General features: G+C 46.9%; 2 protein-coding genes across 6 annotated transcripts; both read left to right on the plus strand.

Annotated features, from left to right (window-relative positions):
- Positions 1-366: 366 nt before the first annotated feature.
- On the plus strand, positions 367-2,976 carry LOC130517066 (cyclin-dependent kinase 2-associated protein 1). Of its 4 annotated transcripts, none has more exons than XM_057018667.1 (4): positions 367-524; positions 1,966-2,066; positions 2,177-2,303; positions 2,387-2,976. In XM_057018667.1, the coding sequence occupies exons 1-4, from the start codon at positions 497-499 to the stop codon at positions 2,452-2,454; spliced, it is 324 nt and encodes a 107-aa protein (XP_056874647.1). In that variant the 5' UTR covers positions 367-496; the 3' UTR covers positions 2,455-2,976. The 4 variants fall into 4 exon arrangements, with proteins under 4 accessions (XP_056874647.1, XP_056874648.1, XP_056874646.1 ...); XM_057018668.1 differs by having other exon boundaries at positions 482-524; positions 1,969-2,066; XM_057018666.1 differs by lacking the exon at positions 367-524 and adding an exon at positions 912-1,114 and having other exon boundaries at positions 1,969-2,066.
- A 229-nt stretch (positions 2,977-3,205) lies between these two features.
- On the plus strand, positions 3,206-11,464 carry LOC130517054 (M-phase phosphoprotein 9). Of its 2 annotated transcripts, none has more exons than XM_057018640.1 (24): positions 3,206-3,369; positions 4,044-4,315; positions 4,397-4,544; positions 5,184-5,273; positions 5,355-5,860; positions 5,950-6,115; positions 6,256-6,322; positions 6,445-6,548; positions 6,722-6,838; positions 6,918-7,339; positions 7,462-7,611; positions 7,683-7,770; positions 7,869-8,084; positions 8,295-8,342; positions 8,468-8,532; positions 8,641-8,742; positions 8,895-9,053; positions 9,132-9,277; positions 9,375-9,635; positions 9,805-9,925; positions 10,009-10,094; positions 10,162-10,346; positions 10,498-10,563; positions 10,648-11,464. In XM_057018640.1, exons 2-24 carry the CDS (start codon positions 4,080-4,082, stop codon positions 10,747-10,749), a joined length of 3,651 nt encoding a protein of 1,216 aa, XP_056874620.1. In that variant the 5' UTR covers positions 3,206-3,369; positions 4,044-4,079; the 3' UTR covers positions 10,750-11,464. The 2 variants fall into 2 exon arrangements, with proteins under 2 accessions (XP_056874620.1, XP_056874621.1); XM_057018641.1 differs by lacking the exon at positions 3,206-3,369 and adding an exon at positions 3,602-3,903.
- The last annotated feature ends 22 nt before the right edge of the window (positions 11,465-11,486 follow it).

The raw sequence follows: 11,486 nt of genomic DNA on the forward strand, positions 1-11,486 counted from the left end.
AAACCTATGCTATCCTAGCTTTAATCAAATGTGATGTGGGAATTTTATTTTACTTTTGACACATTTATACATCACTGCCCCTCCAAATTAAAGGCTAAAGTGAAACCTTGAATAACCTAACCTTACATTTCCAAGTTGAGTCGCTGTTAATCTCTCACTAAAGTACATCTTGTGTGTCAACAAGAGGTAAAAAGTAAGAAAGAAAATCAACAAAACCTTAAACGCAACATTTTTTAGGCATTAAATACGTGTTTATTCTGTGCTAAAAATACACTTTTTAAATTACAAACCTTTTTCTAGTTTGGTAGATAATGATTTTCTCCCTCACCCATTCATTAAAGGAAACTAGTTTAGACGTGAAAACCTGTTTTTAAACCCTTGAGCCGGACCTGTATGGGCTCCCGTGCGGGGGCCCGTCGCTGCGGATCGGAGGCCCCGGGGCCTGGCACACACTGGGCCCGAGCCGTCTGCTTATCTGGGCTTTATTTCTGGAAACATGGATGCGCCCCCTCAGACAAAGACAGGTAACCGAGCCCGCTTTTGTTGTCTCCGCTCAAACTCTCCGCTCTCAACCCGCCTTAAAACCACGTTTGTCACCACGTTTTCACTTAAACCTTCAAACCCTCCAAGTTGGCTGTTAAGTTCTTCAAAAACAAAAAAAACAAAACAATCATCTGCCAGAAATGTATTTTAAAAATGCCACAGGACGCCGTGGAAGCGCGCGGCAGAAGTGTCATTTTTATATATATATAAAAAAAATTCTACTTTTCTTTTTAAAAAAGTGCCTTAAAAGTGCGTTTTCGAGCGGAGCTCCCGGTTGACGCTAAGTAATTGTGCCAAGTGTGCGTGAAAGCGCGTGTAAATTCCGCGGAAATCCCGCATAAACACTTTTAGTTGCTAATTCCTGATGAATATGTGCGCGTTCGGAAGCACAGTGGGTGTCAATATAAAGTGACGGCCATATTTGCCGGTGCCGCTGTTGTAAACAAAAAGTGAGAGACAGACGCTTCACTGAATTTCGGGTCATTTTTATTTCTTTAATTTACAATGTCTTTGGGAATGTCTTATAAACCCAATGTCCATCAGCTCATTCCGGGAACTTCTGGGAACCAGGGTAAGGAGAAAAAACCGGGCAAAATCAAAGTATCCGCGCGTTAAATCGAGTGTTAAATTCGGGGTCTCGGAGAATACCTGGAGAAAGACCGTGTCTGTAGTTTTTGTCCAGTTATATATATAGGGTCAGATCGTGGGAGCTAGGCTAATTCATATCCGCCATTATTACTAATGTAAAAGAGCGCCATCCGCGGCGCCAGGCGCTGGAAAACCACGATTAAGAGGAGAAAGGAGTAGGAGACGTTTCCTAAAATGTGCCGGTCCGTGGCCGGGGGTCCTGGTCCTGCAGGATGGGTGCCGTTAGACGGTGACAAAAATGTATCAGTTGTGTCTTCTTGAGCCAGCCTTGTTCCGTTTCCTCCATGATGCTCCTCGGTCGGAGCTGCTGATTGATCTGCCTGGGAGATTTTTCCGACTCTTCGAGGACACCTGCCGGCGGGGGGCGGAACTGCACCCGCGGAGCCGCAGGGAGTCACGGCGAGGAAGTCGCAAAGCTTCCGTCGTTTTTAGGGACATTTCAGGGGGGAATCAGGCTACGATCCGATTGTTGGGTGAATTGATCAATGGTCAATGTTTTACGGGAGTAATATGGTGTATTTTTTTATTTAAATGTGCTTGTGGCCAGTCGATACAGTGACAGGAATATCCACAAGAGCTACTCATTTGGCATTTTAGCTTTATGGTGTCTGGGCACATTTACGCACCAATCTATACAATTTAACCTTTATTTAGACCTTTATTTATTGACGAATAATCAGACAGATATCAACAAGGCCTTTTGTATCATTGGTAATACATCAGTAAGGTTAAGAGTGTTTGGCACGTGTTCTTTTTTTGTCTTTTTTCATACAGTAGGAAACCTCCATTCGGCCTCGGCTGCTAATCTGGCCACGCTGCAGTCCTACAGGCCCCTTCTGAGTGACTATGGCCCTCCCTCTCTGGGCTTTTCACAGGTAAATATGATGATACTGTTGGCACTTTCCTTAAAGGTCCCTCAGCATAAATCCCAGATCATTCTCACTGAAGTGTGCTGAACCAGGCTGATGTTCTTCTGCTCCCGTAGGGGTCCGCTGGCAGCCAAGTGCCTCAGAACAAATATGCAGAACTGCTGGCCATCATTGAAGAGATTGGGAAGGAGATCAGGCCCACGTATGCTGGAAGTAAGAGTGCGATGGAGAGACTGAAAAGAGGTAAAGCCTTCAACAGTTCCAGCGTGCAGTGGGTAATGCTGCTGCTGATTGGGTGGCTCATCTGAAATTTCCTTTCTTCAAAGGAATAATCCACGCCAGAGGGCTGGTGCGCGAGTGCTTGGCCGAGACGGAGAGAAACGCCAGGTCCTAGCTACAGATGCAGACGGTCCTTGCTGCAAGAACAACTAACAGCGCGTCTCAAACAAATAATAACTTGCATGGCATTTCCTCTGAGAAGAGGAAGTAAAACTTTAAAAATAAAAAGGAAAACTAAGCTCCTGGAGAGAAAAAAATACAGTAATTCATGACTCTGGAGAGTCAAACAAATATTGTGTGGGTTATTGGAATTCAATTGAAAGAAACTATGTTTTTATCCCCCACTTTTGGGACCCTAATTTTGGTTTGATATTTAAATTGTTGATTTATGCATGCGAAAGGACCTGTGGGTTAATTCTAGACAGTGCATGGCTGGTATAAGGGTAGGTAGATTTTGACCATTTGGTCTGTTTTTCAGACACTTGTGACACGTGATTGGGGAGGGAGGGACGGCAGTGTGCCAAATGCATTTGTTCATGTGTTATCATTGGTTTTGGTATTAAAAAAAAAGAAGAAAATGCTGTTACTTGCATCTTTGTATGTATTTATTACTCAGTGTAATAAATTGTATTTTCAATATAGTTGTCAATGTGTGATTAAGTGCTTTTATAGCCCTGTAAATCTACCTAAAACCCCACGTTATTGTGATGAACAAAAAGTGTATTTTAGCTCCTTCTATCGTCAAAAACACTGACATTTGTCTGATGTGATGCTTTCGCCCTCTGTCCCATTCTGACGGCATTCAGAAATACATTTGTGCGCCTTTGCCCGACCAGCCAATCAGATGGCAGAAAGAAAACACCGACCAATCACAGCTCAGGATCTTCACCACAGCTCGACCAATGGCGACACAGCTTGTGAGCGTAGCAGCAGCCATAGATCACCGCAATGCTGCAGCCAACCAGCAACTAGCCAGCTAACTTGTCTACTCCGAGAAAAATATGGATGAAATGACGGTACAAGTAAACAGGTAGGGGTATTCTTCCGTGAGCGACATCTGTGCTTTTCTCTGTCATTGCTATTTTTTTTTGCATTTACGTTTTTTTTTTTTATCTTCATCTCCCGCGCACTCCCAGCCTGGCTCTGCTTACAAACATGTAATAAACACACATAGGAGGCTAGCTAACCTATTCAGTTGTAGCGCCAGTTGCAGCTACCTTGTTAGCTCGGTAACTTAGCTCGACCGACCCAGTCTTCCGCGGAGTTGTCCACCAACTTGACTGGGAGATTTTAGCCGTCTGCAACGTCCGCGATGGGGCTTTTCAACGTAGCTCGGACGGCTAACGAAGCTGTTGAGTGTTTTGACGCTTTGGTGGGAGGATTCTCGCTGCATTTGAAGATGTTTATGTGTGCAGATGTTTATGTTGTCAGTCAGTCCGTCAGACCCAGACAGGTTAGACGAATTGATCAGGACCGGACTGGAGACAAAAGTCATGCTAATGTGTGCCGTTTTTGATTCACCTTTTTCCGTTTGGTACTCTTCGGTGGTAATAACACATGTATGGTGAGGGTATTTTTCATGACTATAAGCTTAGGTACTACTACTACTTTATCAATGAAACATCACGTAGACGTGAAAGACTCTCTCATCAACATTGATAGGTCGCTAAATACCATTCATTTCCCCTTTCTCTTGGCTTTCAGCGGTCTGTGTGAACCCCTCTCCACGGGCTCTTAAACATGTCCACAGATGACAGTATATCTGAGGATGTGTCCAGCTCGGGGGCTTTGAGCCACTGTCACGCCAGTCCAGATGGGGATGGAGGTAAGGAGAGCGAGACCTCTTTGCTGTCCTCAGAGGCCACATCAGCCTCGGGGTTGGTTGTATCAGAGGAGAGACACACGGCCTCCCAAACACCAGGGGGCACTGTGGAGAGCAGACCTGTGCACATCACACCAGCATGCAAAAAGATCAGGTACAGTTTGCACAGATGGACTTTTACATAATTTAAAGCACATGAGATCGTAACGTGATCCAGTTTTGCTTATGGCCTCAGGAGTCTCTGTCTGAGTACAGATGAAGGATTTGCACAAGACAAGAAGCTGCCATTCATCAACCCGAGCTCCCTGGAAACCCTGAGGGTCTTGGTACAGGAGATTCAGAGCAGCGGAGAAACAGACCCTGAGATTTGGAAGGATTGCCAGGTGAGAAGCGCCAAAAAGGCAAATGATATTCTAGAAGATACCAGTAAGAGAGCAGTTCATACTGGTGACATCGGCAGACGGAGCTGAGGTCAGCGGCCTCGTGCGTTGTGTTTGGTGGCTGGCAGCCTCAGGTTTGAGCCGTCGCTTCCTTCTTGACAGGTGTCGCACTACTGTCGCATGTTATAAGAGAAATTTGATACACACACACACAGACACACTGAGCAATGCAAAACGTGAACCATGCAAATAACATTGGGAAATATTATGTAAATGATGTGAAACCAGGCTTGACATTTGTTTTTTTTAAGTTCTCTGAAAAAGAAAATAATCAAAGAAATCATTTACTTTCCAAATAATTGCGTATTAGTGATTTTCCTTCACAGTCTGTGAATTTATTTCCATCATTTGTGGAGGGCTCAAACATTTAACTAAAGGTTTCAAATTAATTAACAGGCGCATCTGTGCCAAGCTGCAGATTAACAGCTGACGCAACGAGGGCATTTGTAACCGCGTGACCTGATTTGAGCTGGAAATGTTTGTGGTGTTTTTCATGTTTTCATGTCTGCTCCAGCTGTTCTCCCTGCAGGTTATTATCATGTTGGATGAGGGCTAAGGTATTTGCTCCACTCTGTGACGCAGGGCCGGTGGTTGCACCTCTTTCGGCTGGTGGAGAAGCAATATCAAGATCAGATACTTGCACAGCAAGAGCAGTATCAGTGTCAAATACAGGTAAGGGTCCATTTAATGGGCCATTCTACTCAACTTGCTGTTTGTGAAAACATTATTTTTAAGCACATTGTGCTTTTTCAGCTGATACAGGATGAAATTAAAGCCATGGTTCAGCTCCAGAATCGCCAACCCAGCAACCAGTCACACACAGAGTTCTCTCCAAACCTGGCGATCAAAACCTCGACAAGCCGGAAGGACTGTGTTTCCCCGCTCTTCCCCAGTCACGGCACAGGCCTCAAAAATATCACTCCTGTAAATGACATGGCACCCCCTGCCCACACAGGCTTCGGTTCCCATGCACTTCCACTCCAGGGATCGGAGCCTGCCAACCAGATGGAGGAGCGGGCAACCACCGGGCTCAGCAGTGGGTATGGGACTCTGTTTGCTCGGGAAATGAGTCTGGACGTCGCTGGGTCTCCCAGAGAAGATGAGGGTGGAAATCAAGGGAGAGAGAAGCAGAACTGGCCCTGTGACGTGCAGCAGAGCAGAGAGACAAGTGTGGAAAGAAGCCAGCAGGATTGTTTCGATGACAGACCCGTAAGAGTGGAGGAACCAAACCCATTAGAATACCAGCAAGGACCCTCTGGGTGAGTCTGCATGGTTTAGAGAGGACACAACGAATAGTTCTGTCAACATTTAGTAGACGTTCCACGTACCGTGACTTTTCTCTCTACAGCATCAACCAACCTTTGACCTCCTGGGCCCAGAGGCAGAAACTCAGGGCAGAGAAGACCAAGGTAGCACAACCTTCATCACACAATTCTGAGTACAAGGAGCAACCGTGCAGCCTCGGAGAATCTCACAAACAAAACCTCCCACAGTGGCCAGACTCCCAGGAACAGGTGTGGCTCCCAGTCATTCCTCATTAATGACACAATTTCCCTCAGCAAAAAAAAAATATTTTCCTTTCCCTGAGTTTGGAGGGCGTTGTGGGTGTATTACTGCCCCACTTCTGAGGCAAATCTGTTCTGTTTGGTCTCAGGAGCAACCGGCAGCATCCAGCTCTTTTCCCTTGATCAGGAGCGACAGTGTAATCTCTCAGACATCAGGTAACAGCTGTACTCAGCATAACAAACACAGCATAAAGGCTGAATTCTACAAAATAAACCTGTAAATGATTTATAGACTTGGAGGTATTCAGTTGACAAACGATTACTCTAATTCTCTCCAGGTCTGACTTACTGGCATTTGAATGAGAATGAACTGTATCACCCGCTTCCAGACAGCTTTGACAGCGGCGCTTATCTCCTTCTGCAAGAGGCATCTATGAACCTCGTGAGTATTGACAATGTGGCCCGTTGTGCTCGAGACGAGTTGCTGAAAACCATCCCAAGCAGCTGCCTGAAACACGTACCGCAGCCCCAAAGCGCACTCTGTTTTATTTCACCGATTTCGGAAGCTTAGCTTTAATGACTTCTCCTCACTGAGGTCAACGTCGTCTCTCGTAGAGTCTGACCCCGGAGCCGCGGCTGTCGCTTAAAGAAATCTATCACAACAAGCAAAGATCGGGCTCCAAGCGCTCCGAATGTGAAGGCTTTGCTACGGCTAGCTCTTTGTCCCCGCAGGTTCGTGACATGACTCATCTGTGATCATTGTAGCCGTTTAATAAGCCTCTGACGCTTCATGTCTTTCTTTGCGCCTCAGATGCTGACCTTAGATCCGTCAGGTAACCAGCGACAGTCCGATCGTACCTCTGGCTTCACGTCCCCCTCTCATTTCAGCAGCCCGTCCTTCCACCTCTGCCCCAGAGTGCAGACTCCTGTGAGCCCAGACAGCATGGTGGAGTGCAGCCCCAACCCCGGAGATACAGACGGTATCTCTGACACCTCCAGTATCTCAGCTGCTAGACCTTCGTCTTCTAAGGCACAAAGCACGTGGGGATTTCATAACAAAGCGTCCTCCCACACACCCAGCCAGCAATACAGAGTCAGCGCCCCATTGGCAAGTGAAGAAGAGGGCAGCAACACACACACCAGCACTCTGATCCCTTGTGCTGCTCAGGGGTCTGCAGCCAGCCCGCAAATGGAAAAGACCTCATCCACTGAGGACCCTGTTGTCCTTTCTCTGTAAGTGTGATAGTGTTTGTTCTTAAAAGGGTTATCATGTAATGCTAAAAAACTTCTGAAGGGTGTAAAACGAGTTAAACCTTCACGAGGATGGTTCACATTTATTGCACGTCACTCCTCAGAATCAGGCAGAAGCTGAGAGAGAAGCACGCTCGGCACGTGGCTGATCTGAAGGCGTATTATGAATCTGAGATTCAAGCCCTGCAGGACAAACTGAAACTGGGAGATCTGCCTCGGGACGTAGAAAAGGCCAACCAGACCCTCACAAAGAGGTGCGTTTGATTCATATCGCTGTCATCCTCTATGGTTCTTTCTTCACGTTTGTGGCTTGGTTTTCCTACAGATGTAGACACTTGGAGAAAGCTCTGTCTGAGGCCACCAAACGCGTTCAGGAGCTAGAGGCAACTAACTGCTTGCTGGAGAAGAAACTGGTACCTTCGCAGCGAATTTGCATCATAAAAATGTCTGTAGCTGCGCCGAGTTGTGTCTTTTATGCTTTCTACTCCCTCTCCTTTGTCTGCGACGTCAGGCTGAATGGCCAGAGCGCTACGCAGTCGCCGGCGCTGCCGTGAAGTCCTTACAGCAGCGACTGGATGAAAGCAAACGCTCTGAAAAGGAGAAGGACGCCACGGCGGCGCGATTAAAGAGCCACGTCCGACAGCTGGAGGAGTCGGTGCAAAAGGCCCTCAGGGAGGCTGAAGAAAAGGACGCCAGGAGGGAGCGAGAGTACAAGAAGCTGCAAGATGTAAGTCATGACGTGGTCCTACAACCGTCCTGCACCCCCTTATTAAAGATTAAATGATATATGGGGAGGCAGATGATGCATCGTCCACACTGACATGTCGCCTTATAAGCAGAACCGAGATTAACTGTCAACTTTATCATATATAAATCAAAAGAGAATGCATAGAAAAGGGTATAAGATAGTAACGTCTCCACTGTCTTGTGTCCACAGCTGCTGAGGGAATATGAATCTCTGAGGAGGGAACATGAAGAAGTGAAGGTAAAGAATCTCTGAACACACTCGTGATGTTAGTGAGGGAGTTCCTTTTATCCTTTGATAAACACTTTTGTAGCTTTTGGCTACAACTTTAAGCCTCATTCAGGCTTCGTCTTTTCTGTCCACAGACGAAGTCGTTGTCAATGGAGAACAAGCTGTTTGATGCCAACGACCAGATATCAGAACTGAAGAGGTAAGAACTAACGATGGAAGCTTAATCAGCAGATAGTTCCCCAGTGAATAGATTCATTCTTAACATGAATCTTTGTGCTGTAGAGTATTTGCCTCTTTGTCTCCTCAGATTCATCTGTAAGCTGGAGTCTCAGGTGAAGCAGCTCGAACATGAGAACCAGGCCAGAGCGCGTTTGAGTTCCCACAGCAACACACGGCCTTCTGGAGCCGGGTGAGAGTTGATACTGTAGTAAACTGTCTAGAAACAGTCGCTAAATCATAATATATGGAGCTCTCAGTCGCTCTGAGATAAAAAAGGACAGATTCAGATTTGAAACGTTGATGGTAAATCAATGAATGTCTAAAGGACGACTGTGTCCTCAGCCTATTCCACCACCCCGACGTCACCAGGACGTCCCCTTCAGCTGAGCAGCAGATGGGTGGCAGAACTTCTCAATTTCTTCAAGCAAATCAGTCGAGTTTTCACCCAAACCAGCCATCATGTTGCTCTGCAGATGCCTCTCCAGGCGCCAGTAACTGGGGGTAAATCATCATTTCTTACTCTGGTAATTGTGGATCGTTTTCATCTTAGATCTCAGATGATTGTTTTCTGTTCTGCAGCAAGCTCTCAGAGGGTGACCACAGCAGGGCTCAGCCCAGACACCGGGACCAGAGCCAGCGTAGGGAGCCAGGCTGCACGCTGACGCCCATGATGAGGGCCCTGATTGAGCTGGAGGAGGCTAAAGCGACGGAGAGTCGAGCCCCCTGTGAGGAACAGCTTCTGCCTGATGCTCACACGTCACGCCCACGTCTGTAATCTGACAATGCTGTTTTTCTTTTTTTCTGGTGAATTTCTGCCTGCAGGGGGCAGCAGTCAGAGGACCATGTTGGGCTTTGTGGAGCGCAGATACAAAGACACCATACAGGATCAGCTTGAGCTCCAAAAGGCCGAGAGAGAGACGGTCAAACCCGGAGAAGCCCGAACAGAACGAGACGGAGCGACGGGTCCAGGCGGAGCAGAAACAGCTGGAGCTCGGCTCAGAGCTCAGAGGAGTCTGTCTCCAGAGAACCACCGATCCTCCTCGCTGCCTCCAGCACATCGGAACGGACCTCCAACTACACCCAGTAAGGCCCCTCCCAAGGCAAAAGCAGGAACAAACACACGTGCAGGCCATTCAGGGGGAAAATAAGACGAGTGTAGTGCCTTATGGATACTCTGCTGTGATTACATGTAAATAACTGTCATTATTTAACAGTGTTTGTAATAAACAGAAGAAAAATTTGCTCTGTCCAGCAAAAAGAGAAACCCTGCTCATGCCTCAGTCTGCCAAGTCCAGCCCGAAGCGCTGCCCCACCGAGAACTTCTCCACCGTGTTTGGCTGCATGATGCCAAGAGAAGAATACCTGCCCAAGGGGTGAGGAGCACGTGTGCCAGAGGGATCCAGTTCAGCTGTAAATGGTCTTTGACTCCACATATATGAACTGACTGTGCCAACAGATTGGATGAACAGCAGAGACGTCATTCCTTCCACAGCAGCAGCCCCAGGAAGAGACTCCAGTTCACGTCAGCTGACCGAGAAGATGGTAAAAGCTTTGAGTTGTGGGCCTGGTGCAGTAACCCTCCTGTTCAATATGTGTTTTATTGTTGTAGGGGTCCAGCAGGCGCAGCCCTCTTCTGTGGAGCCACCAGACAGGAACGCCCTGCAGGGCTGGGAGGAGCAGAGCGCCTTCCCCGCTCCTGAGGGCCACGGCTCCCCCGTGCCCCTGCAGGACAGGCTGCACTCGCTGGCCGAGGCGGAGAGACTGTTAGACGAGCTGGCGCGGGAGAAAATGCAGGTGGGGAGCGTTTAGTGTGACCCACCCGCTCATCAGGGCTCAACATGGAGCAGCCTCTTCTGCCTGTTTAATGATGGAGGATTGTCCCTTTCATTGAGGGCTTCAGAAAGTCATTCCCTCACCACTGAATGGTCCCTGTGTTTGTGTGCAGATCGAGGCGGCTCTGAGCCAGCTGCCCAGAGGAGGTAAGGTGAGTCTCCAGGCCAGGTTAGATGAGGTGAGGATTTTCTAGATCAGAACTGTATCTACCAAACGCTGCGGTCGGGACGGGACTTAACTCCGCCCCTCTTTTCCTCCTCAGGCGGCCTTAGAGAATCGACTGGAGCGAGTGAACCGTGAACTGGGCGCCATCAGGATGACTCTGAAGAGGTTCCATGTCCTCCGCTCCACCGCCAACATATAGCAAAGTCTGTTTTTTTGGCTTTCTACTCTGCACTGATTGTCTCTCTGTGCCATAAACATGTGCATCTCCACCGTGTTTTTATACGTTTTACTCTGGGATATTTTTATATGTCGGAAAGATACTACGATTTGTAGACTATATTTTTAGTAAAAGACAGATTTGTACATTAATTTACTTTTATAGTCACAGGAATGATCAAACAAAGTGTTCTATGTGCCACGTTCAGGGGTGGATTTTTAAAATCGAGGATATTTGTGGTGTAAATGGTCACGGCTGCTCAGTCTAGACATTCAGACACAAATATTACGGCCATATTTGCTTTAAGGTATTTATTTCATGTCTTTGTTCAGAAGGTTGAAATTTGCTGCATTTTACTTGTTTTCTAGGTTCTTTTTTTTAATTGTTTGGACCAAATCACCAAACTTGAAGTAAATCTTTGTTTACTTGACTACAACTACCTTTTATTGTTTACTTTCCATTATTACCTGCCGCTTTACATCCCACATGTGCTCAGGCCATTCAGATTAGAACCAATAGTGGACCCAAACCAGCACACCTTGTCAGTAAAACCACACCTTTGATTTATTTTTGCTATGCTGAAGCATGGAATTTCTTGCACTGCTTATTTTGCCATATGCTCTTTTCTATCTGAACCTCACTGGAACTATAAATGTTGCCATTGCACAATAAATGAAGTTTGATTTAAAAACCACAAGTGTTTTTTTCTTTATAAAAAT

This window comes from Takifugu flavidus, chromosome 20 (assembly GCF_003711565.1).
Source record: "Takifugu flavidus isolate HTHZ2018 chromosome 20, ASM371156v2, whole genome shotgun sequence".
Taxonomy (NCBI): domain Eukaryota; kingdom Metazoa; phylum Chordata; class Actinopteri; order Tetraodontiformes; family Tetraodontidae; genus Takifugu; species Takifugu flavidus.

Coding starts and splice junctions, on each gene's coding strand:
- LOC130517066 (XM_057018665.1), top strand. CDS start 1,048: ATGTCTTTGGGAATGTCTTATAAACCCAATGTCCATCAGCTCATTCCG. Junction 2,067..2,176: donor CCTCTCTGGGCTTTTCACAG/GTAAATATGATG, acceptor CTGCTCCCGTAG/GGGTCCGCTGGCAGCCAAGT. Junction 2,304..2,386: donor GATGGAGAGACTGAAAAGAG/GTAAAGCCTTCA, acceptor CTTTCTTCAAAG/GAATAATCCACGCCAGAGGG.
- LOC130517054 (XM_057018640.1), top strand. CDS start 4,080: ATGTCCACAGATGACAGTATATCTGAGGATGTGTCCAGCTCGGGGGCT. Junction 6,839..6,917: donor CTAGCTCTTTGTCCCCGCAG/GTTCGTGACATG, acceptor TTTGCGCCTCAG/ATGCTGACCTTAGATCCGTC. Junction 8,085..8,294: donor AGTACAAGAAGCTGCAAGAT/GTAAGTCATGAC, acceptor TTGTGTCCACAG/CTGCTGAGGGAATATGAATC.